This window comes from Arctopsyche grandis, chromosome 3 (assembly GCF_051622035.1).
Source record: "Arctopsyche grandis isolate Sample6627 chromosome 3, ASM5162203v2, whole genome shotgun sequence".
In the NCBI taxonomy this organism is placed as follows: Eukaryota; Metazoa; Arthropoda; class Insecta; order Trichoptera; family Hydropsychidae; genus Arctopsyche; species Arctopsyche grandis.
Genome location: NC_135357.1, coordinates 10226218 through 10253818, shown reverse-complemented (window position 1 = coordinate 10253818; position 27601 = coordinate 10226218). Strand labels below are relative to the sequence as shown.

Below are 27601 nucleotides of genomic sequence, written 5' to 3'. Positions count from 1 at the left end.
AACAAAATTAATTTATTGAATATCTCACCCCAATGCTACCATAACAAGCACTGGGATATTATTTAGGATAGTACTCCCACATATACAAATGGTAATTGGATTACACTGAGCAACAAAAAATATTACCAGAGCGGAGACTAGCCAATCTTTACTAAATTTGACCCACTGAATTCGAATATGATATTGATTTTTGTTGGTTAGTGATCGTTTACGAGATATGAGCGTTTAAAAAAATGTGTGATTTTTACGGTTTTTTGGCTTTTGCGGCCTTTAACTTAAAATCTAGTATTGCTGTGCTCAAAGTGAGTATTGGAATCAATAGTCACATGTTTTTCCTATTGATTGTGATATTTCATTGCTTTAAAATACTTATAATTAATTTTAAAAGTCAAAAATATTATATTTTATTATTTCACCATGTTTATAAGGATTGGTTTTCTATCTCAATTTTTTTTTTTTTTTATCTAAACGTACTAACTCGAGCGGTGATTTTAATTTAAATGCTCGTTAGTATGATGGACTTTTCGGCTGCCAGATGTTTCGTTATAGAGATTTTAGTGACTTTTCGGCGAGCACTTTGTGAGCAATAATCTTAAATTTGTGAGAAAAATTATCTCTGGATCTTCTCCAATTGCAACGAGACTCCAGATTGCTGGGGATTAAAACTCTAAATAACATGCGCAGAACTTTTACATCATCAAATTGCTGATTTTTGCGCAAACCCAGCATCATTGTTGTTTCAGAAATGTGGACGGTAATTTTCCATCTGTTTATAGGTTTGTTCATACCTATCCAGCACGACCCGAATCCTGCAAGTACGGACAGTATACGCGCATGATTGAGTAAATGCGCATGCGCGAATGGAATATGAATACGTCCGTATAATGTACCAAATAATACTATCCGCACTTGCAGGACACCTGCCGGATACGGGTCGTGCTGGATAGGTATGAACATACCTTAAATGTATTACCAAGATCATATTTATGTCTTATAAGCAGATATTCATAAATAAAATAAAGCAAAGCTTTTTTATAGAAGAACATTGGTATTTTTATTTGAATCAAGTTGAAATATAAAGAAATGTATAGCGTCTAGGTTGTTTGCGTGTCGGCAAAGTGATGCTGGCCGAATAAATTGTCGTTATGAGACGTTTGTAAGTGCGAGTGTCGGTGGGGCCGCAGCTCGTCTGGCTGAGTGGCTGGTTGGCTGCTGGCTGCTGCCTGCTGCTTACTAGCTGACTGGCTCTTGGCTCTTGGCTCCTGGCTACTGGCTACTGGCTGAGTTGGTTGGTTGGTTGGTTGGAAACTCGTCTTCGCCAAAGTCAACCCAACTCTGCTCGGCTCCACACTCGCCTCTTCACACACTCAACGAAAACGCAAACCCACACGCACACCTCATCCTTCGCCAACACCAACATCATTACAGGTGAGCACCTGGAGAAGCCCCCGGTTTAGCTCGAGCCCCCTCCCCCCTCTACTTCTACCCCTACTTACCATAACCTCAACGTAAACAAATCGTGCCATCTTATTGCACACATGGAAATTCGACTCTGATTCTATTCTTGGAACTTTTGAATTCATTCGGTAATCCGTGTGCGCGTGATTGACTGTTTTTCTTTTTTAATTTGACAAGTGTGAGCAAGTCGTCTTCGTATCCTCGCGAGGTGAGACGTGGCACCGCTGCGTCGCCATGGCGCACGTGTACGTCGCCGTCGAATCCTCGCCCGCTCGATCACTTCAGATGTGTGCAAGTGATGCGGGGCGAAGCCCGAGCCCCACGCGCTTACGTAATCCGTGCAGGTTATGTTACCAAAATACCATAAACGTAGGACGCGCAAGTGCGCTGGCGACGCGCGTAAATATATCGCACGGACGCAACGCTAAACGTGGCCGATTTAAACACTCGCAAACGGATGCATGTCATTCGTCCGAGCGAGCTTGGAGTGGAGTGGTGTGGTGCTAATAGTGAGCCGTATTCCTCGTTTCGCAGCGGCCGTGTCGCCATTTTATTTTTTGTATTTATTTTTTGTTGGCCGTAACTTCAGCCATCGCGGCTGTCGATTTGGAAGTGACCGCACAGCTGTTGCAGCGCTAGCGCCCCTGGCGGCCAAAATCGCAAACTCGCCGGCTTCTTTTCGAAAATGTCGTAAAGATTGCTTCTCGCCATCGACCATTCGTATGGGATGTGCAAATTTATGTTTCGCAACAGTGACGGCGGCAATATGGTGGTGTTTCCATGCAGCATGTGTGTTTACAAACACGTTGGGTCAAGGTCGATTTCTTGCGCTGTTTCGGCTGGGTGTGCGTTTTTATTTTCCACGTGCTGGAAACTAATGTCGTCAGATTTACTACCCTGTCTATTATTGCAAGTATTTTGCAGGGTTGTGGAGTCGTGGCTTTTCGGCTGGAGTCGGGAGTCGTCGCAAATTCGAACGATTCCGATTCTGATTTCGTATTTAATAAATCGCATTTTTGTTTTTTACTTTCATGTACACATGCATATTGCATTAACTAAGGGCGAAAACACACTGTGTGGTATGGGACGTTACGTCCTTAGCTTTCCGCCCTGACTTAACAGTGGGTGCTCCCCAAAATCGAATTCGGGGGTAGCTGCACGTGCAGAATGCGGGTCTACCTCACGGGCCCGAATGTGAAACGCCCGAAAACGCAAATATCAGAAGGCAAAGATCGAAAATCGAAAGATCAAAAAAAAGGGTGCATGGTAAACGGTACATACTCACTTAATTTGCGCGAGCAGGATACAACAGGAACAAGAGGAACAGGCTTTTCCTCCCGTATTCTGCGCGCGCACATTAATACGGGAGGAAAAGCCTGTTCCTCTTGTTCCTGTTGTATCCTGCTCGCGCAAATTAAGTGAGTATGTACCGTTTACCATGCACCATTTTTTTTTTTTGATCTTTCGACTTAAGATCTTTCGATTTTCGATCTTTGCCTTCCGATATTTGCGTTTTCTGTCATTTAACATTCTGTCAAGTCACGTAGACCCGTTTGGGAGGTCGCACGTGTGCACCCATATGCAACCGACAAGTTTCTCCTACATTTCTTCTAATATGGGATTCACCGTTATCGATCATTTTCAAGGATAAAATATCATCGAAAACACTCCAGGGGGTGATTTTTGGGACTGTGTTCCATGTATATGGGCTAGTGGTGCTGCGTTTTTTTCGCATGGTTAAAAGTATCTAAAAAAAACACGTATCGCTCAGCGTATTTTCGCCCTAAAAGATTTATGGTACAATCTTGCGATATAACGTCGCCATAGAAGTAGAATGCATAGAATGGTCATTGTTAACAAAAGTATCGTCTAAAAGCGAGCCATCGAAGAGAGAGACGGAAAGTCAGAAGAGAGACAAGAGAGAGACGAAGTTTAGAAAACAATAAACAAACTATGCCGCGCAGAGTTTTTGTAGCAACATTTTTGGAGGCTGAGAGCGATTCTATGCATTCTACTTCTATGAACGTCACAGACTTTAGAAACGATGGTTATTCTGACAAAACAATCAGTTCGAGTCTGATTTAACACATGTTTTTGGAACTGAAATACATGTGTGTGTACATATATATGGATAATGAAATATTTAGATAACAGAATTAAGCGCAAATGCCTTTCATTAATGTTCCCAGTTGTGCAAATTGATCAACACACCTCCAAATTTTTTGAAGGAACCCATGATTTCTTTATACCTCTTCCTTTGAAAAGCAGTAGCTCGTTGAGTTCATCTCTTTTATCCTGTCGTAAACTGGCTATTTTTTTAATATATAATTTGGATGAAGTTGGCGTATATACAGGAATGTGCAATCATGAAACTCGCCAAATACTGGACGTTAACTGAATTAATTCACACTTGAATCATTCATATTACAGTGATTCTGAAGTTCTCTTTGTTCTGTTGCAATTTTTGGAAAAACATTGCACAAACACAATGAAAATGTTTTTTTATTCGTCATTACATACTCTGTACACATTGATTAAAATGTACTAATGTATGATCGGTCAGCAAACAAATCAATTGCTAATCTAAATGTTTGTTTTTAAAATTCTTTATAATAATTGTATATATAAAAAAACGTAATTAATGTATGTAAGTGTGTATATTTTTTTGTATGGGCAAGCATGGAGATTTCCAAAAATAAATATTACAATTATCAGAATTTCATAATAATGCTAGAACGCATACACAACAGCACACACATTAACATGCTCATTTGTACGTCGACAGCCGGGCTAGTGTGCGGGGATAGAATGGGTGGGGTCAACAAGAGGGGTTCGTCGATTCCTTTCTAAAACCACCAGTTGATATATCAACGGGCACAACACTAATTTTGAATATCTTCAAAAATATAAATTTTGATTAGGATTTAATAGGACAGACAGTATTCACTCATGGAATTTTATGTTAGGGTATCACTTACATATGTACTTTGAAGTTTGAACTTCAAGTGTCCAAATATTGTGACCTTACAAATTTTGATTGGAACATATCTATTATATGTAGGATAGGGCTGCCCATCCTGGTAGACCGGGAAATATCCCGATTTTCTATCTAGCAATCAGCTAGTCACACAAAAAAACTTAGTCAGAAAAACAGGTAAATGACGTGACCAGCAATTACTTAATCGTATACACAGCCGTGCGAAGGGAGCGTCTTTTTGGATGGATGCCTTTTGCAAAAAAAATGGTTCACTATTGTTAATTTCTTAGAAAAACCATGCTTTTTTGTTCTTTTACTTTGAATAGCAATGGAAGGGTCTATTGTTGTTTGAAAAGCATCCGTCCAACGCCGATTTCTGGTCATCACTAGACACCGGACTCATAGCGCGCCGTACATTGTTCAATTGTTGTAAATGCTTTGTTAAAGGTTCGCCGAACCTTTTTTTTTGCACTCTAGCTTTGTAAATAGAGCTAAACCGCCCCGATTCCTGGAAAAAGCACGGTCTGTATCCTTAGTCTAGTCATCACACATTTGCTCATCTATCCATCTCACCTCACACGTTATTACTAACCTCTTATTACTAGAGGTAGGATAGTCACAGTGCTATCCATTGTTCCATTGTTGTAAATCCTTTGTAAAAAAAGGTTCGGCAAACCTTTAACAATGCATTTACAACCTTTGAACAATACGCGGCTCCTTCTGGGTCCGGTGACTACTTATTACTTTCACTTACTAGTCAAAATTTTTTTTATAATTTTGTCCGCCCGTTTTCCTTTCGCCCGTTTATATTTTGGGCACCACTTCAGCACTCATACAAAAGTGCTCCCATAGATATGTCTAAACAGCTTAGAATATTGAAATAAACTGCAAGTTTGTTGATTGTAGTTGAATCAACGTCTATAATTCAATTTCCAAACTTCCCGGTCGGCATGTCGACAATCATGAGTCATGACAGCCTTAATGTAGAATCTTGTTGTTGGGAGACATGGGCGGTGGTATGAAATGAGACAAGAGTTTATTTGACGGAGAGCCACAGCGAACTGATCGCTCACGCGGCAGATGACAAGATGACAACTCAACCATTCTTCAACTCATACATGCAATCTTCTCGACATAAAACTACGTAAATCCCACATTCATATATGTATAATACTTAGATGAAGTCGATTTTATCAAGACATTAATATTACGAAGGTTACACAAATCGAGCAATAAAATGGAAGCCAGTATGCTGCAGTCACATTTTCAATGACTAAAGTAACATTTATGAAGTATTTATATTTATGTACAAGATATGAACTAAATCTTATCAGTCCCCACGAATATCTATACAATAACACCTTTTCTGTTATGTTATGTACATATTCATATTTAAACGTCCATTTTATAAAATAAATGTGAATTTAAAAAAAAATTGTACATTAAATAAAGTTTCTGTATATTACAAAAAAAAATTGTGCATTTTTAAATGACGTATACAGATTGCATTAGAAACTTTGATCATTTGATCATTGAAAAAAATATTTGCTACCTAAAAAGTGGAGGTTTGCTACTTAAATGTGCATTACAATGACCAAAATACGAACCGATAACGACCAACGCTTCTTTCTACTGGATTCCTTTTTTTTTACTCTTCGGCTTGCGACCTACGACCTTGGCTTCGACTGTACAACCTGACATCATCATTCATATTCATACGTAAAAAAGTAAACACTTTTGACAGTTGACAGTTGTCAATAGCAGAAGACTGCGACGTTGCCACTTTTTTTGTTGTATCTATCTACTGCTAAAATCTGTTTTTTTTTTTTTTTCGAATTATCGTTTCATATTTTTTAATGGTCACTTTATAATGCCAACATATTTTATTCGATGTACTATACGAGATTGTTTATTGCACCGAAAATAATGCAACTTTTTAATGCACAAACATTTTTTTTAAGACAAAAAGTATTTTTCTCTATGTACAGTTAAACCGTACCCATATTCATATATGGAATCAGTTTTTTTCTTTTAAGAGTATGAGAGGCAGATTTTTCCAGCCGTTTCGAATCGATGCAACGGTGTGAACCATCTCTAGGAGTAGACTGCAGAAGGTGATTTGGCGATACGTTTTAGAAGCATTATGGTTATTGTTAACTTGTTTAAAAATCTCTTTTTTTTTTACTTAACAAGTATTTTATTTTGGGATTGCCCTAATGACCAACCGGGGAAAATGTAGGACGTCCCAGGACACTCAATCATAGCCGATCGTCGTTGCACGGACGAGCGGACATGACGTAACTGAAAAGTGCATCGGAATGCAAACGGAACGTCCAATTACGAACGTATGCATGTGCGCCATACACGTATTCTAGTATGTATGTAAATACCTACGTATACGGTTTAATTGTAGGTCAGGCACAATTGGCGATACGCTCGTCACTTGATAACCCCTGCTGTGCGAATTCTTTATACGTGCATATGTATTTTGCCAGACGAGACGATATGAAATCACGTTCCTAATTCGATCGCACTTTTACCAGAACCGGAATCGGAAATTGGTTCGGTTGTCTCGTTACGATTTTGGTACCTTACATACATACTTACGTGTGTCTGGTACGGTGGTTCCCAAGCTTATTACATGTCGTTTGTTCGTACTTTTTTAAAGACATCGTCTCCAGTTTATTGAAAATACAAATATATTTTATTGCATATCATATGTGCGATGCCAGGAATTACTCCAAGGCGACACATATGGTTAGATTATTTTTGTACATAAGTACTGTTGCGTAGGGGTGGGTGGAGGATCCAAGTAAAAGGCCAACGTTCGTTTCACAGCATTTATTGATGATTCAGGAGTTACACACACTGTCACTGCTCCGTCCAGAATGAATTATATCGCCTACGTACCGCCTTATAAAGGGTAGATCTCTCAGGACGCCTAATCTGTTTACCTGTTGTATAGTCACGTATTCGGATATGTATTTCCAAGACATTGGGTCTTCCCGTATCGATTCTGAGAACTAACTAATAACGGTCATTGTTTAGCCTAAATGCACTTAGAGTCCAGATATAATCTTTGGAAGTAAGTGCATGCATTTAGTCAACCGATAACAGATATCCGTTGATCTAAGTACAACTCGCTCAATCCACGGCGTACGTAACAGTACTAACAGTTTTTCAGACAAGCATAACAGGACATTTGTAGAATACAGTAGACACACAAATTTTGATACACAGCAAATTTGCGAGAAATACATAATGTAGGGTAGCATTTATAAGATTCAATAATCTCGAGATGCCAATAACTTGAATTTGAGGGCAGATCTCGCCAGCAACGTATGCCTGGACTTGAACCCATGACCTCTCTACTAGTATGGAATAGCTATACGCTGTGGCTAGTGCACTAATTATTCACTGGAACTGAGTATTAAATCAGTAGCATTTTATATTGTATATCCGGTGTAGGATGACACTTAGGTAAAACGTACATGCTATCCCCTTCACCGCCTCTCGACCAATATCATTTCCACGTACAAATGTTCTACTGTCTACACGAAATGCTATTGGTCGAGAGGCGGTGAGGGAGATAGCATGTACGTCTTTCCTAAGTCTCTCCCTAGAGAGGACCAAGTATAAGATGCTAATAACTCGAATTTGCGAGAAACCAAGAGCAGGATAATGATTTATTGGATCCGTCACAACAGTTAAGCTAGAAAAATTGGAAAATTCTAACAGGAGGCGGTCGAACTGTGTTTTTAATAACCATAAGGTCTCTCCAGCAGCGTGTTTGGCCGGGACTTTATCTCACGACCTCTCTAATGGTATGCAATAGCTCTAGTGCACTACGCTGTGGCTGTATATATGTATGTACATACATATATAGTTACCAGTGGCGTGCGGTGAAATTCTCTCTATTTTTGTCACACAGCCTTCCGTGTGCGCGAGCAGGATACAGAATACAGCCGGGATCTTAAATCCTGCTCGCGTACACGTAAGTAAGGCTGTGCGACAAAAACAGAGAATTTCACCGCACGCCACTGATTACATTGGATTTTGGTTTAAATTGTAACTTATCGACAAAATGTATATAGTTAGGGGCTTTATCTGACCGAAGTCGAATGAATGCGTGACTGATAGGAAGCTCTTCGTGTTTAAATTTCATTTACGTAAAAAAAATCCTGTTTGCTCTATGGGTTGTTATTTTTATTACAAGCTTTTTATTTATTAGTTTCACTCGGTTAGTTAAATAAAATTCCTAGCCGTCCGAAATTTGTGAGTTGATTTTGAACCACTTTTACTCTTTCGATCGCTTTGATATTTTACCGATGCTCCCCATAAAGTAAGCAAATGGCTAGAGGAATTAATCATTATTGAAATCTTTAAAAATTTCATCAGAATCATCTGTCAGATCGACGTGATGACAACTAGTTATAAAAATGTGCCTTTCTACCACCCCTTAGCAATTCACCGGCTAAACAGTTACTTTTTTCAGCCTCATATAAACTTAATATTACAAGCTCTCACACTTTCTCATATACATTTTTTATTCACTAATGTATTATTCTACATTTTATGGTCTGGTTCCAGATTCTGCGGTTTGACGTCGTATTATATTATAAATCTTTCCTCGTTTCCAAGAATCTTCTTTTGCATTACTGTTCAGAGGTGTGAGATGTCTATAATGATAAATGGGTGCAGTGCAAAAAATAAATAAATGTTCAAATATAATCAGGGATCGATATTGAGTACAAGTCTCGATGTTTAATTTTCTCGCGATCACAAAACTCAATCTACCGATACCTTGTATGTATATCATAATCGTCGTCATCACTTAGTCATTCACCATCCACTGCTGAATGAAGGCCTCTCCAACACGCTTCCATTCGTCTCTATTTTGAGCAACTCTTGTCCCCACGTATTTTTCTAATTTCATTCCATACGTGACACACCCATTATCATTTCAATCTCTTCAATTGCTCCACTAAATCTGCTACCCTTATCATACTTACCACCCACGTATTATTTTGTTTATGCCGAACATGGGTATTTATTATACGTACGTATAATACCCACGTATTATTTTGGCTATGCCGAATATACAGCGTTTCATACTGCTTTGAGTGCCACGTTTTAAATCCAGACATCATCATTGGCAAAACATATTGACGTCAATTATTTTTCTTCGCGAACTTTCTATAATATGTATATATATTTATTATTAGCCAGCAGTATAGCTCGGTGGTTGCGTTAATGCTAACCACCGAGAGGTTACCGGGTTCAAGTTGACCTCGATTAATTTATTTGAAGTATGTCTGCAGTCCTGCTGGTCACACGTGAAAACTTGTGTCTCCGAGTCGATTGTTTCCTTATTAGAGTTTGTCAATTTATTTTTTCTCTTACTCACTTTCCTTGTTTGTTTCCTTTCTTACCCACTATTTGAATATGATCAAAATGTTTATGTATATGTACAAGTTTAATACAAATAATAATATATTTGTTGCTCAGGGGCATCATGGTAAAAATATATATGCATATAAAAAATGGTCATCGAAACAAATGACATAGCGCGATACAACGCTGCACTACCGAATCAGGCACCAGGTCTTATTTTATTCAAATTTTATTTATTTTATTTTTAATCAATCATGCACACTCATTATTACAGATCGCTCCAATGCGACGAGTGTACTATACGGATCAAGAAATATCAATTATTAGTACATAATTATTATATACTAGTTGTTTTACCCGGCTTCTCTCAATATTTGTAATAAAAACAGCGTAAACATGGCGAATCTACTAGTAAATATTCATTTGTTTTTATTATTAAATTTATTTGAATCGAAAAAAAGAAATATCGAATCGTCGTCATAGAAACTTTGTTTTGTTTTCGAAGTTCCCAACCAAAAACACTTACATACAAACGTACAAAGTCTCTTTCGAAATTATATATTAGATTTTACATTAAATACGACATATATGGCCAAACATAGTACAGAAACATTCTAAACATTATACAAGACAAATACAATCAACATTCACAGTGACATATGTATATGGAGAAATTTTCAAAATTTATAGAAATCAGCGAAAATTGAAATGTTGAATAACTCGAATTTTTGCGCGATAGTGGAAATGCCAATTTGTAAAAACCGTTTGAATGAAAATCAGATGGGAAACGATCGACTTGGAGACTCATATCTAAGGTCTGGCCAGCAGCAACTAGTGGGAATCGAACCCGTGACATTATATGCTAACCGCTAGTCCATGCTGCTATTATAGATAGTTTCACTTTTATTCACTATGTAATATATATATCATCATCATCATTTACAGCCATTCGCCATCCACTGCTGGATGAAGGCCTCTCCAACACGCTTCCACTCGTCTCTGTTTTGCGCAACACTCATCCATCTCATTCCGCACATTTTCCTAATTTCGTTCACCCATCTTCCTTGCGGTCTTCCTTTTACTCTTTTGCCTTCTCTCGGGTACCATTCAAGCACTTCTTTTGTCCACCTTTCGTCCATCCTCCTAGCTACGTGACCCGCCCATTGCCATTTCAATCTCTTCACTCTATCCACTATGTCCACTACCCTTGTCATATTTCTCACCCACGTGTTCCGCTTCCTGTCTTTCCTCGTTATGCCAAGCATACAGCGTTCCATACTTCTTTGAGTGCATTGGATTTTATTTTGCATCTTGGCGTTCAGTGTCCAAGTTTCACATCCATACGTCATCACTGGCAAAACGCATTGATCAAAGATCCTTTTCTTCAGGCAGAGTGGCATTTTTGATTTAAAAACAGCATTCATCCGTCCAAATGCACTCCACCCTAATTTCATACGTCTCTTTATCTCTTCATTTTTACTACCAGACATGTCAATTATTTGACCTAAATATAAATAATTATTTACTACTTCTACTGGTTTATCATCTAAGGGGATGCTATCAGGCATGCAATAACTATTGAACATTAGTTTAGTCTTATCTACGTTAATTTTTAATCCTACTTTTCTACTTTCCCTGTCCAGCTGTGTTAGTCTGATAAGTAGGTCAGCTGAATCACGAGCTACTAAAACTATATCGTCTGCGAACCGAAGGTGACTCAAAAAGCGACCATTGATGCTTACTCCGGCTGTATCCCAATCCAATTTCCTGAAAACTCCCTCAAGCACCGCATTGAATAACTTGGGCGAGATTGTATCTCCTTGTCTTACTCCTTTTCCTATGCTAAATCTATCTGTACCTGAAAAAATTTTAACCGAAGCTGTGGCATTCTTATATATTGCAGCTAACAGTCCCACATAGGGTTCCGGCACTCCCTGTGTTTTTAGAGCGTTAAGTACTGCATTATGACTAACTGTATCGAAGGCTTTCTCATAATCGACGAAACCTAGGCACAATGGCCGTTGATATTCGTTGGCGCGCTCGATTAGTTCGCCAACTACTTGGAGGTGGTCCATTGTGCTGAAATTTGCCCTAAACCCTGCCTGCTCTATAGGTTGGTTCTCGTCGAGGATATTCTTCAGCCTTTCTGTAATAACCTTCGTGAAGAGCTTGTAGACCGCTGAAAGTAGACTAATGGGTCGGTAGTTCTTGATATCGCTTTTGTCGCCTTTTTTGTGTATTAAAATGATAGTTGCGTTATTCCATCCTTCTGGTATAGCTTGGTTCTGGATGCATTTGCTGAAAAGCCTAGCTAAGATATTAATTAGGGGGGGGCCGCCACATTTTAGTAAGTCAATGGGAATATTATCTTCCCCTGGGGTTTTACCGTTCTTTGCAGTTTTTAGCGCGGCCTCTACTTCGCTAGGCAATACTGCAGGAACCCTTTGGCCGTGTGTCGATTCCAGAGCGGGGAATTGGCCGTTGTCGTTCTCGTATAGTTTTGCATAGAACGTGTAAACTCTGTCTATGATTTCTTCTCTATTCCTAATTATTACTCCGCTCTCTGATCTGATTGCGATCATTTGGTTTTTGCCTAAGAAAAGATCCTGTTTGCACTTTTTCAGGCTACGGTTATTCTTAATGGTATTTTCTATTAGCTTGCTGTTAAAATCCCTGACATCCCTGACTATTCTCTTTTTAATTTCCTTATTTACTAGATTGTATTCTTGCTTATTATTATCCCTATCTAAATTCCTTTTATGCTTAATTAGGTTTTTTGTTTCCGCTGAAATTTTGCTTAATTTAATCTGTTTCCTGAATCCAATATATATATATATATATATATATCATCATCATCATCATCATCATCATTTACAGCCATTCGCCATCCACTGCTGGATGAAGGCCTCTCCAACACGCTTCCACTCGTCTCTGTTTTGCGCAACACTCATCCATCTCATTCCGCACATTTTCCTAATTTCGTTCACCCATCTTCCTTGCGGTCTTCCTTTTACTCTTTTGCCTTCTCTCGGGTACCATTCAAGCACTTCTTTTGTCCACCTTTCGTCCATCCTCCTAGCTACGTGACCCGCCCATTGCCATTTCAATCTCTTCACTCTATCCACTATGTCCACTACCCTTGTCATATTTCTCACCCACGTGTTCCGCTTCCTGTCTTTCCTCGTTATGCCAAGCATACAGCGTTCCATACTTCTTTGAGTGCATTGGATTTTATTTTGCATCTTGGCGTTCAGTGTCCAAGTTTCACATCCATACGTCATCACTGGCAAAACGCATTGATCAAAGATCCTTTTCTTCAGGCAGAGTGGCATTTTTGATTTAAAAACAGCATTCATCCGTCCAAATGCACTCCACCCTAATTTCATACGTCTCTTTATCTCTTCATTTTTACTACCAGACATGTCAATTATTTGACCTAAATATAAATAATTATTTACTACTTCTACTGGTTTATCATCTAAGGGGATGCTATCAGGCATGCAATAACTATTGAACATTAGTTTAGTCTTATCTACGTTAATTTTTAATCCTACTTTTCTACTTTCCCTGTCCAGCTGTGTTAGTCTGATAAGTAGGTCAGCTGAATCACGAGCTACTAAAACTATATCGTCTGCGAACCGAAGGTGACTCAAAAAGCGACCATTGATGTTTACTCCGGCTGTATCCCAATCCAATTTCCTGAAAACTCCCTCAAGCACCGCATTGAATAACTTGGGCGAGATTGTATCTCCTTGTCTTACTCCTTTTCCTATGCTAAATCTATCTGTACCTGAGAAAATTTTAACCGAAGCTGTGGCATTCTTATATATTGCAGCTAACAGTCCCACATAGGGTTCCGGCACTCCCTGTGTTTTTAGAGCGTTAAGTACTGCATTATGACTAACTGTATCGAAGGCTTTCTCATAATCGACGAAACCTAGGCACAATGGCCGTTGATATTCGTTGGCGCGCTCGATTAGTTCGCCAACTACTTGGAGGTGGTCCATTGTGCTGAAATTTGCCCTAAACCCTGCCTGCTCTATAGGTTGGTTCTCGTCGAGGATATTTTTCAGCCTTTCTGTAATAACCTTCGTGAAGAGCTTGTAGACCGCTGAAAGTAGACTAATGGGTCGGTAGTTCTTGATATCGCTTTTGTCGCCTTTTTTGTGTATTAAAATGATAGTTGCGTTATTCCATCCTTCTGGTATAGCTTGGTTCTGGATGCATTTGCTGAAAAGCCTAGCTAAGATATTAATTAGGGGGGGGCCGCCACATTTTAGTAAGTCAATGGGAATATTATCTTCCCCTGGGGTTTTACCGTTCTTTGCAGTTTTTAGCGCGGCCTCTACTTCGCTAGGCAATACTGCAGGAACCCTTTGGCCGTGTGTCGATTCCAGAGCGGGGAATTGGCCGTTGTCGTTCTCGTATAGTTTTGCATAGAACGTGTAAACTCTGTCTATGATTTCTTCTCTATTCCTAATTATTACTCCGCTCTCTGATCTGATTGCGATCATTTGGTTTTTGCCTAAGAAAAGATCCTGTTTGCACTTTTTCAGGCTACGGTTATTCTTAATGGTATTTTCTATTAGCTTGCTGTTAAAATCCCTGACATCCCTGACTATTCTCTTTTTAATTTCCTTATTTACTAGATTGTATTCTTGCTTATTATTATCCCTATCTAAATTCCTTTTATGCTTAATTAGGTTTTTTGTTTCCGCTGAAATTTTGCTTAATTTAATCTGTTTCCTGAATCCACCTAATTTCTTACCTGTTGAGGTTAGAACCGAACTAATTACAGTGTTCAATTCCTCGATGTCTGCTTCTGGGTTTAATTTCCCGTATCGATTTCCAAGTTCGAGTTCGAATTCCTTTTTCCTAGACCTTAGTTGGGCGAAATCTGGAGAGTTACTGCATCCTTTTATTAATTTCCTACGTTCGCAATTTATATTAATGGCCATCTTGGCACGGACTAATCTGTGATCGCTACCTATATCTACTTTACTTAAAACACTAACGTCTTTAACGGAGTGCAGGGCATTTTTTAGGATGAAATCGATCTCGTTTCTGTCTCCTTTAGGACTCTCCCAAGTCCACTTATTGTTGGTGTTTTTCCTGAAAAATGAATTAGTGATAAAGAGCCTGTTGTGTTCTGCGAATTCTATGAGGCGATCGCCTCTGTCGTTTCTTTGGCCGGTACCAAAATTGCCTACTGCTCTTTCTGTATTTGCCTTTTGTCCTATTTTTGCGTTAAAGTCGCCCATGATTATTTTAAAGTGGTGACGGCTATTATCGTATGCGCCCTGTATTTTTTCGTAGAAGTCTTCTATTTCCTCGTCTGGGTGGCTAGATGTGGGGGCGTACACTTGGAAGATTTGACAAGTGTACCTGCTCGAGATTCTTAATACTATATAGCATATACGTTCCGATATGTCGCTTATTTCTATAATATTTCTTTCTATTCTCTTATTGATAAGAAACCCTACTCCTCCTATTCTACCATTTGGTAGCCCTCTCCAGTAGAGACAGTTACCACTTTTTAGGATTATTTGGTTTTGCTGTTTTCGTCTTACTTCACTAAGTCCTACTATATCCCATTTGATATTTTCTAATTCATTCTCTAATGCAAGCACACTTCCTTCACTCGATAACGTTCTTACATTGTACGTGGCTAAATACAGGTTTCTATTAGCTAAGCTATCATCCATCGTCACTCTTACCTTGTTGGAGGTTTGGATATTATTTTTCTCGCATTTATCCAAGATGTGTTGAGAAAAAGGCGGCACTTGAGAGAGATTTCCATTCAAGGAGTGAGTTCTTACCGCCATAGACTCTTCTCTGTGGTCAGCTTTGACAGATAGTCATCCTAGGTATCACTTGGATCACTTATGAGTTATTACAAGCCATTTAACAGGGTTACTTTGTAAGTGAAAGTAGTTAGTTATGATAATAATAGATTAGCAATTGTTATACTACTTTTTTACAGATCTTTATCGTGAGACGCCTCTTTGGAGACAACGGATTTATATATGTGAGTGCGGTTTGCAATTTAATATTTTAATAATAACTTTAGTAAAGAATATAAAATTACACGAATTACTTTAATATAATTTAAATATGAAAAGAACTGATAGACAGTTGGGAAACACCGTTTCTGTTTGCTATTATTCTATTAAGTAAAGTTCGTTAAAGATTTTTTGGCTGGAAGCAATTATGTGGAAGATTTATTGCTTCTGTGGGACCGAACCCTGGTTGACGAAGGACCCTTTTTTTTGTATTCAGGTAAGGAGATGTATCTCGTTCGTATATGCTTTTGTTCAGATTCGACACAAAAATTAGCACAAAATTTTTCGAAATAACTGATATAAAACCGCTTTTTACGACCGATTTGCTGTTTATTTTTACACTTAAATTATACTAGGATGCAATTAGTAAAATAAGTGAGTATATGGTTAAGTTTTTAGATTAAATTTCGTGCAATAGCCGGGTTTAAGCGAGTAATAGCGGGGAGAACGCAGAAGCACGTCTTCCCCGCATGACACGAAAGACCGAACTCCATATATATATATATATATATATATATATATATATATATATATATATATATATATATATATATATATATATATATTTTCTAAAATCTTTTGTTGGTTTTTCTTCAATTGAATAAGTTCATTGCGTACACCACCCTGGGTACGCGTATCGCAGTTTGACAAACACCGATCTAGTCATGTGTGATTTTTTTTTTTAATCATCTGAGTGAAAGTTGTAATACTCGATTAAAAAAATAGTATCGCTGCTTCGATTTTAATTTGCATTTCAATCATGGAACAGAAATGCACATATTGACCAGGGATTTGGCCATGGGACGGGGCTCAACACCATAGCAACGGAATGTGAACACGCGCCATTGTGGCACCCTTGTACCATGGGTGTCCTTATCAGGAAAGTGCTACGTATATGGTTAGGGATAAATCATCGATGGTTAGGCTCTCACAATCAAATGAACGATTCCATTTTGGATTTGTGCAATTTTGTATTGGGTATCTGCACGCCTTACTTTTGGGTGGATATTTCGCGTGGAATTGACGTCACCGTTGTGTTCGGGATAATTGATGATTTGTGGTGTTTTGTTGTGCCAGCTGATAGGAGGTGCTATTTACAGATAGAATAAAATTAATGAACATGACTAGGTGTGTGAATTGATTTGTCAAGTTGAATGTACATACATATAGTGATTTAGTACTCCTCAGTATCCAGCTTGTATGGGATATAATATTATACTTACAATTATTATGTATATGTTACAGTTGAAGTGTATCTTTCGGTTGTAATATATTTTGACTAGTTGGAATATATTCCATTTAATCTGATACCAACTACCGTTTTAGTTGAAGTGTATTTTCAGTTGTTATATATAGAGGTAGGATAGTCACAGTGCTATCCATTGTTCGGCAAACCTTTAACAATGCATTTACAACCTTTGAACAATACACGGCCCCCTCAGGCTCCGGTGACTAGTTATATATTATATTTTGACTAGTTGGAATATACGTACTTCGTCTAACCCACCTTAGTTGATTCATAAGGGAATTAGATTCCAACTGGTCAAAATATATTAAAGCTGAAAATACAGTTTAAATATAAGTTGGTACCAGGTAAAATGGAGAGGTTAGGTTTTCGTAAAAACATCACTCGACTAGCGAATTGAGTTAGAAAGTCACATTTTTGTTTTGAACACATTCTTAGAGTTGTCTTAATACGGTAATCATTATTTTATTCGTAATATCTAGCGAATATTAACGCATTATTGAATTATAAAGCATTGTCAAAACTCTACTGTTATATTACAACTGGCGCACATTGTTAAAAGTGTATTTGCGCTTGTAGAGATATAATTTACTAGTTGAATTGTATTCGAATATGAATGATCTAAAACACAAGTTGAAATATAATACAACTGAAAATACACTTCGACTGTAGCATTAAGAGTCAGGTGAATTTTACGTCTACCAGAAATGTGAGGTATATGTAAGTAAAGGCACTAATTTTTCTCCATGCGATGTAGACAGTTTTGAATCATTATTATTATCAATAATTGACGATGTCAACGAAATAGTTACGTTACATTATAATCTGAACTTTTGTTGCGTCATAATAATTTTTATTTATTTTTTTAGTTTGATAAGCTACGGCGATAGCTCAATCTGTTGAACTTTTGCTTGTATTATACGTATATTTCTTAGATTCTGGTTCAAATCTTGGTTTAATCGCTTTTATGATGGATGGTAAGATTTGAGAACGAAATCTAGATCAATTATCTAGTTAGAATGTGACAGTTGTAACTTCAAGTGATGCGTCGAAAATTTTAATGTGGTTTCGATGCGTTAATTGTTCAAATTGAATGTCTATTGAATCATTATCATTGTACCTTTCCTTGATTTTTCTTCTATCTACTTATCAGAAGGCAAAGGGAAGCTTCAGGAGAATTGATTTACACATGTCTTTTCATTTAAAAGTTTAAATAGACTGAGGAAGTTATACTAGAAGTCTTGTGTAAGTAAGCATTATGAAGATGTTCACAGAACTTTTTATACATTTTATGAGAACAGCGAGCATAAATTTTAGTTTGTACTTTCTCAAACTATGTACATATGGGATCTATGTGACGAGACAGAATGTTAAATTACAGAAAACACAAATATCGGAAGGCAAATATCGAAAATCGAAAGATCTTATGTCGAAAGATCAAAAAAAAGGGTGCATGGTAAACGGTACATACTCACTTGATTTACGCGAGCAGGGTACAACAGGAACATGCTTTTCCTCCCGTATTCTGTGCGCGCACATTAATACGGGAGGAAAAGCCTGTTCCTGTCTATCTTAAGAATCACAATACTGTTATAGTCGTAAGTAGTCGTAGTAAATCTTTTTTTTTTGCTCTTTTGCATTCATCACTGTTGTAAAGTGTATTGTTATTAGTCATTGTCCTAATGATCATCCGCCCTATAGTCACAAGTAAATTTTGCTAGGGATCGGTGCGATTATAAATAACAATTGACTGTTCTATCAGTGTTCAAATCAAAGAGAGCAAAAATGCATGGTTTTTCTAAGAAATTAACAATAGTGCACCAATCCCTAGCCTGAGTCTAGTCACAAGTAAAGGTCAGAGCCACGTGGGAACCGAATGGCATTTCGCGGGTCGAACTGGGCAACTGCTTTATATTTTTCATACATTTCTTCAATTACAGGAATCGTCGTTATCGATCACTGTCAATACGGTAAACGGACTACTAGTCATATGTGAATCAGTCACAGGACAACCGGTCGCTCTAGATCGGTCACACCTGATCACCCGTCACACTAAAACTGGTCACACCCTAGAACTGGTCAATAAAAATTAAAAATTGGTCGAATTTTTAGGTGTGACCAGTTTTAGTTTGACGGGTGATCACGTGTGACCGATCTAGAGCGACCGGTTGTCCTGTGACTGGTTCACATATGACTAGTAGTCCGTTTACCGTATTGACATAGTTTTGACAGTGATCGATAACGATGATTCCTGTAATTAAATAAATGTGGGGGAAACTTGTCGAAATAATAAGATCGCACAAATTAACAATTACCTGAAGACACGTCCTTCCCACGTGGTAACTACGAGCATGTGCATGGCGTACGCGATTCAGCTTGCGTCATCCGTCTTATAGTAATACAACTTTGTCTACATACATACATACTTTACGGGTCTACGTGACGAGCCAGAATGTTAAATTGCAGAAAACACAAATATCGGAAGGCAAAGATCGAAAATCGAAAGATCTTAAGTCGAAAGATCAAAAAAAAGGGTGCATGGTAAACGGTACATACTCACTTAATTTGCGCGAGCAGGGTACAACAGGAACAAGAGGAACAGGCTTTTCCTCCCGTATTCTGCGCGCGCACATTAATACGAGAGGAAAAGCCTGTTCCTCTTGTTCCTGTTGTATCCTGCTCGCGCAAATTAAGTGAGTGTGTACCGTTTACCATGCACCCTTTTTTTATCTTTCGACTTAAGATCTTTCGATTTTCGATCTTTGCCTTCCGATATTTGCGTTTTCTGTAATTTAACATTCTGGCTCGTCACGGAGACCGATACTTTACCTATGGAAGTCAAAAGTGCAAGTTTTGGAAACGTTTTACCTTCCATGCTCTATTGCAGTGCAGTGGTGGCTTACTTTGAGTTGCTTTTAACGAGTTGTTGCAAGTGTTCTGGACTGGTTCGCGGCTGACCTTCGCGCTCGAGACACGTAACTGACTTTGCAGAGTTATCTAACTGCATCGACTGTTTGGGCAGAGTCACTGTTGCTAGGCGGGCTGCACCCGTTTCTCCGGGAGCATCCTAGATCGTCGTCAGCGAATCGGATCGATTTGGCCGCGGTGACGTCATCGAGGCTGCAGCATCCCGATGACGTCAGCCGCTCTCGTCCGTCGCCATGGTGACGCGCGGAGGGGAGACGCGTTGCTATGGGGACAAGCGCTCGGTGGGGAACCGCGCCTGCGCCCCCGGGTAGCCCTCTGCCCCCCTTCCCCTTTCTGCCCTCTTGTAACCCTTCGTCACACCGTCACGCACTTCGCACCTTCGAAGGTAAGCTCCCTTCCGGTATCGCGCGTACTTTACCTTGGCCGCTTGCTGATAAAATTGCTCAATTGGTACAATCCAATGGTTGTCATTGCCTGTATCTATACAAAAAATAATGTTTTTTTTTCTTCTTTACAACTGTTGACAACAATCTTATCGTGTGTTAAATTTTCCGAACGACAACACGGTGTAATTCTGCTGATAGTACATAAATGTTGATGATGTATTTTATATGAGGGATTGAGATTGTTTTGATAAACTGTGGTTCTACATTAAGGTGACCATTCGTACTGGTTTTCCCAGGATAGTACTGTTTTTTAGTCGTGAGATAAAACTGGTACACTATTTTAAGTAATATTTTTTTTTTTACCTAATAGATTAATATCTCCTACAAAAATTTGTCAAATGTTGAAACTTAAAAAAGTTTGGTCATCACTTGGTATAATTTTAACCTGCCGTGTGTAGAATTTCAGAAAAATGAATTCATTTTTTTCATAAATGTGCGTCCATATGATTCTTTAACCCATTTTTGCCCGAATTTTTTTTTCCTCAAAATTTATAATAATTTCAACAAATCATAATGTTATATGATACATATCATTTTTTTTTTATTGCATTCGTATTGGTTTTATACGAGTTTTTCGAGATGTTCCAAATTTGGAACACTGGGAATACAACGAGGTAGCGTTAAAAAATAAAGTTTATTTCAACACAAGCAACATTATAAAATAGTGTACATAGATAGTCAAGTTATATAAATAGAATATATATACATGAATTAATGAAAATGGAAGGTTTTAAAACATCCTTCATACAAATTTACACCACATTGTTCACAACATTTTGTGGCATGTTTTTTTACAAAGTGCACATCGATTTTCTTTATCAGCTGGAATCGTCCAATGATCTAGCCGATCATATCGAATATTAAAAGGCACCCTGCTAGATAATTCTTTTGAAGATTTTGGCTTTCCTCCCCCTTTTACGGGATTTCCGTAAATTTTTAAGTACAGTTGTACTATATTTCTTCTAAATTGCAAGTAATCGAACTTTATATTTTCTGGATTTTTTCATTATTGTTCCTCTATAGCCGTACCCAACAATTCTTCAACAATTTCTTCCATCTCTGATGTTGTTAAAAATCTGAGGAAAAAAAAATTCAATGTTGCTATAATCCCAGTGTTCCAAATTAGGAACATGGATAATATTGTGAATAAAAAAGTTACATATGGAAAAATTAAAAAAAGTACTACACAACGAATCTATATCAATTAGAGATTATAATAAATATGGTCAATATGTAATAAATGTGTTATAAAAATGTGTAAACTTACTTGTCATATGACATTTTCTATTGAACGTATTTGATGCAAATAAAAAAACATTGCTCACTCCCACAGGTTACAACCTAAAAAAATACTACACGAAACGATCCCCACACTTGCTAACTGTAGACTGATGCAATCTAAACTTTTATTGCGTTATGCATAATGGAGTGGCGGTAAAAATACTAAATGTTCCAATATTGGAACACTGGCCAAAAATGGGTTAATCTTCGTTTTAAATAATTGAAGTATTTAGAAATATGTTTTTTGGAAAAAATGGTCACCTTATTCTACATACATAGTTTCTTTCGTTTCGACAAAACAAAGTCTCTGCGTTTTATTGCAATGGATTTTCTGTTTGCAATATATCTGGTACATTTATTTGGCCGATTGGCTGATGGATAAGCCGAGTCAATATTAGATATGAATATGTATATTTTGTCTAATATCAGTCCGTTCTTGTTTGAATCGGTGCATCATACTGTGTGCGTAATTTAGCAAAAAATTATTTTGAACCGTTTTTGTACAGTGTGTGGGCATACATAAAATTTTGTGATATATACATAAGAAGCATCGATATTTTCTGTCTGTTTTTGAATTTAATTCGAAATGGTTTGTATTGAGTTGAGCTTTTCCTGCATAATTGTTCTAATTGACGAGAGACGGTCTCTCATAACGTTGCTCATCTCCTGCACGTTCTGTTGGAAACTATATCTTTGCCAAAATGTTCACAAAATTTCTCTTCGCTTCTGTAGCATTTCTATCTTGTTAGAATGTGCAATGTCGTAAATGACCTTTATCGATAACATGTTTACATGAATGAATCTTACTTTATACTGAGATGATATCATTTTCAGTTAATTTAGAAAAACACTTATGTATATACATATGTATGTAGAAATGCAATGGTAATAAAAAGAGAGCCATATACGTTTCAAACGAACACATTCATATGGTTGAAACTCGATATGACATTAGACACAGCTTTCCGGTAGACCTAATTTGCAGGACTGTAGAGTCGGAGTCGTAAAAAATTAACCGACTCTGACTCCTGTTAATTATTTTCTTTAATTAATAGTATTACGGTATGTGTTATTATAGTCTCCAATTTTATTGAAGTAAATTCAGTAATAAATTTAAATTTAATAATCTTTTTATCCTTTTTTTATTTTCATTGATTTATTTGTTTATGAAATTCATACACACACATTATTAATGTACTTATTTTTTATTTATAACCATTTCATTACCAATAATTCAATAAATTGGATTACATGTCAATTTTTAATTATTTTTTAATTTCCTTAATTTTTTTTATATTTTGAAAATCGCTATTATTTTTATTACTAAAATTTTTTGTACATTGGCAAGAAAAGTCGATGTTACTAAAATCGTTCAAATTGGAATCTGAGTCGAAATCATAAAATTAAGTCAGAGTCGGTAAATTTTGATCTGACCCCACAGCCTTGCTAATTTGCGTATATAAATTATATTGTGCATACCTTCATATGTTGTATGTCCTTCTTCTTTCGTCTATTAGTAATGATTTTTTTTTCTGATTCATAGATAAATCTGCATGTGATGGCTCCTGAAAGACCGACTGCGACTTTGAGCCGAGCTCATACGCCGAAAGAAATTCCGCACATTGAGGTAATTATTGCCATTTCTCGTTGTAGTTTGACTCTTATTTGTCTGTTAATGTTTTACATATATATGAATTGTTTTTTTTTTTTAATTATTTTTCAGGCTGAGTGGCCGTTGCCGGCACGTGTCGTTCGACAAATACAACGGCAGGTAGCGCGGGCTGGTCGTTCTCTACAACGGTTGGAAGTGCAGGGTACGATTATAGACAATTTCGATTCTCTAGGTCCACTCTCTCCACCGAGTCCTCACCACCAATCCATCATTGCAACGGTGAAAAAAGAACACGAATACTACGAGGAAGTAAATGTTGATTCGAGCAATGGAAATAACGGTGTCGACGGACTCGTTGAAGACAATGATCTCACCAATTTAACGTGGCTGCAGGATAGCAATTTGCTTAGAAGTGAGAATTTAAATTGTTCGATTTAAAAAAAAGAGGCAACAATACTTCTAAATTTATCGTATTACGTTTATAAATATTGCTTTATTTTATTTATAGGTATAAACTTAGCGAAAGGCGATGGCGATGAAATGCGACCCGTAACTGTACAAATATCTCCACAGGTTTGTTTTTCACTACTCTTGTACAGGTGTGCAGTTTTTTTAATAGTGTGGGTTATAATGTAATACTTTTCAATGCATACAAATTTAGAGTGGTATGTCCGGTGCTTCTCCAACTTCAGACTATCTGGAAGATTCGTTCACTTCAGAACCGGCAGATTCAAACAGCAGTGGTGATCAGCTTCTTATTTCACCATGCATATCTCCAGCTCCCCATACGCCGATTAAGGCGGTAATACCCAATGGTTTTCTACACTCAAGTAAAAGTAATGGTAAGATGAGATTTATCATATTTTATTAAACTTTTTTTCTGTGTTTAGTTTGTAATGTTGTGTTCATTTTAGGTTCATCGCTAAAATTGAAACATCCCCATAACGTGCCGTACAATCCTTTGGTACACATCCAAAACAAACCACCATATTCATTTAGCTGTCTTATTTTTATGGCAATTGAGAATAGTCCTAAAAAGGCATTACCAGTAAAAGATATATATTCGTGGATATTGGAGCACTTTCCATATTTTCGCAATGCACCGACTGGTTGGAAAAATAGCGTTCGGCATAATCTATCTTTAAATAAATGTTTTTTGAAAGTAGAAAAAGTTCAGGTGTGTTATTATTATTTTAATAACAATGCAATATTATTTTTCATTGTATTGTTTTTGTTTACATGTTCAAATTTTTTATTGTAATTATTGTTTCTAGAGCTTGGGAAAGGGTTCTTTATGGATGGTTGACGATCATTACAGAAATAATTTATTACAAGCCTTCAGTCGCTCACCATTCCATCCATGTTGTCCCACTGCTCATTCGCCATCGCCTTCACGTCCTTCATCTCCTATGAATTCAGATGTACAAGACAGGTGATAATTTTTTTAATGTGCAATATTTTTTTAACACGTTTCATATTCAAAATAATTTCGAACAAATTATTTATATAAAATTATTTTAAGGGTACCTAGTATGGAGAATAATGGGGTAAAGGGAGCTCCCAATCCAGAGCTGTTTCCATTTTTATCTCGACGTTTAGCCGAATCTACAACTAAGTCTTCAGAACTGACTGCTGATGCTTTGAGGTACGACATATAATTTTTGTCTCGTTCACATTTCTATTTACAAGTTCGTTGGACTGTATGTGCGTTTATTTTACAGTGATCATGACAGCTGCGATTCGTTGGATGAAGTAGTGGCAGCAGCAATGGTATTAGCGTTAAAACATGGACCTGGTGTTTTACCACCTCCTCTCATTTCTAGTTGTCCCACTCAGGATCATACTTACAGTGCCGCTACTGGTAACTAATTTGAACAAATTGTCAACACCTAATTCAAGCTATAATTTACATATGAGATGTTAACAATTTGAACATTGTTAGGATCTCCTGAAGCGGGCTATGGTAGTGATGAAGAACAGCGAAGAACGGCCGAGGCACTGTTGCATTTAGCTGGTTTGCCACCTGCGCCCGAAGAATTCACTGAAGTATGAGTTTTATATTAAATGTATTTTTTTGGGATGTGTGTACGTACATATTTTTTATTATGTATGTATTTTTGTATTTGTGTAATTGTATTATAGATATTTATTTAGAATTTTTATTTATTTCAGGCAGCACATAGGCCAAGGCTGTTGAGGAAGGCTCCAAAGAGAGCGGCACCAACAAGTTTTATAGGCGTTGCATCGGAACATCAAGCAATAATAAATAATAACTGTGGGAGTCAAGCCGATCGAAATTTAATTAGAGTTAAAAGGAGTCGCCAGCAACATTTCTAACACAATATTTAGTAAACACCAGTTAGGGAATTTCTTGTAAGTGTTGAATTAAAATCTGTAGTGTAAATCAGTAAAAGAACAAAGTAAACGAATGGGAAATTTCCTATTGGTAGTTTATACTTTTATATATAAGAACTCAATTGATGATTTCTACCTAATTGCCTAAATTTTATTAAGCAACTTATGCAATCTTCCAAAAAATTATGACAATGTCAAATCCAAAGGCTGTGGTAAAAAAAAATGCGATGGTATGACTATGGCATTTAAAGAGCCCCAAAATCACTTCTTTCGAGTTTTCTATGCAGATTAATATACATACATACATAGATATATAATATAATATTTCAATACATACGTATATAATATTATTTTGTAGAGCTTCTGTCATACATCAATTTTTATTTCATGTGCAATAGTTTTTGTGGAGTGGTCTCGTCAAATTCAACTACAATGACTTTATAAGACTTGCTAATTTGTATATTGAAGTATTTTATGCATCCACAAAGCTCATGAAAACAGTATTTATAAAGGAATGAATACTAATTGTTACGAAATGTGAATTCTATTTGAACGATTTTCAAACAACTATATATGTAACTTTTTGATGGTTTTTTTTTTATGCTGGAATAATTGGTGTTTGTTTGGAAAAACCAATATCCTTGTGTTTTTAATGTTATATATTTTAAATTAATAGAATTTTTATACTAAATTATGTAGCATGAATGCATAATTGAATATTTTATAGATTTTAATTGTCCTGAGGTATGCAAAAAAATTCATACCTTCATTGATGTTCAGAGTGACCAAATTCAATACTTATTGTTACATCAATATGTTTGTTGCGCATGCAATAAATCATCCTCTTGTGTAAAAAATAGTCCCAAGGACCTTCTGTGTTTAGCGTGTTTTACCATTAGAAATTTAATCATTTTTTTTAAACATTTTGCATTTTGATTGGAAGATTGATAAATGTTACATCTTTAAAAAATGAGACCAGTTTCACCCGACAAAGATATTTACATATTGAAGGAATTGTGAGTGATGAGATAAGCAATATTTTATTTACAACTTGAATGTTAAATTGTATGATTGCGGCATGATTGTGTTAGAAATATTTTTTTTATGTATATATATTTATTATATCCTTGATAAAATCAACAATTAACTGAATTTGCTTTATATTTTAAACTTCGGAATCGTAGTAGACTTTATTTACGTAGTAATGATGTGCCTTCATGAATGTTTTTTTACTAATAACATGGCACTATCATAGTTATCATCTAAATTATTAAAATTGATATATTTTTATTAATATTTCAATTTAAATTGCAGTCTTAATTATAACTTTCCACATTTAACTTTAAAAACGATTTTTGTTCACAATGTTTGTTATTTACACGATTTTTTTTGAAATAGGTTTACTTTTTATAATTACCTCTTTTAGCCAAAGAAGTGATATTGATTTTATTGCAATATTTTTTTTATCCACTTACAATTAGATATATCTTTCGAATCTAACATGTTAACACAATTAATATACATACATGTGTATGAAGCATCATTATGACTTCGTTATGATATTAATTGCGATGATATGATATTTATAACAGTTCACTTCGTTTTTGTTTTGCATATTTTAAGATTTAAAGGAAATAATAGAAAAATCTGTTTTTAAACCGTTCAATAAGTTGTGACAATTTGAATTATTTATTACTGCAAATTATTGTTTTTTAAATTTATTTATGTATTTATTAATATTATTACTAAATCATCGGTTTCTTTAATCTAAAGGTGCCACACTGCTTTCAAGATTTAAAAGTAATAATTTTTTTAGTGAATAAGGATACAGAAACAATCATT

At 36.6% G+C, this 27601-nt stretch overlaps 1 protein-coding gene across 2 annotated transcripts; it reads left to right on the top strand.

The window, feature by feature from the left end:
- The first annotated feature begins 1139 nt into the window (after nucleotides 1-1139).
- On the top strand, nucleotides 1140-27373 carry LOC143923059 (uncharacterized). Of its 2 annotated transcripts, none has more exons than XM_077446552.1 (11): nucleotides 1140-1428; nucleotides 23336-23419; nucleotides 23516-23816; nucleotides 23913-23977; nucleotides 24066-24246; nucleotides 24319-24581; nucleotides 24679-24836; nucleotides 24936-25049; nucleotides 25126-25265; nucleotides 25347-25450; nucleotides 25577-27373. In XM_077446552.1, exons 2-11 carry the CDS (start codon nucleotides 23351-23353, stop codon nucleotides 25739-25741), a joined length of 1560 nt encoding a protein of 519 aa, XP_077302678.1. In that variant the 5' UTR covers nucleotides 1140-1428; nucleotides 23336-23350; the 3' UTR covers nucleotides 25742-27373. The 2 variants fall into 2 exon arrangements, with proteins under 2 accessions (XP_077302678.1, XP_077302677.1); XM_077446551.1 differs by having other exon boundaries at nucleotides 24927-25049.
- The last annotated feature ends 228 nt before the right edge of the window (nucleotides 27374-27601 follow it).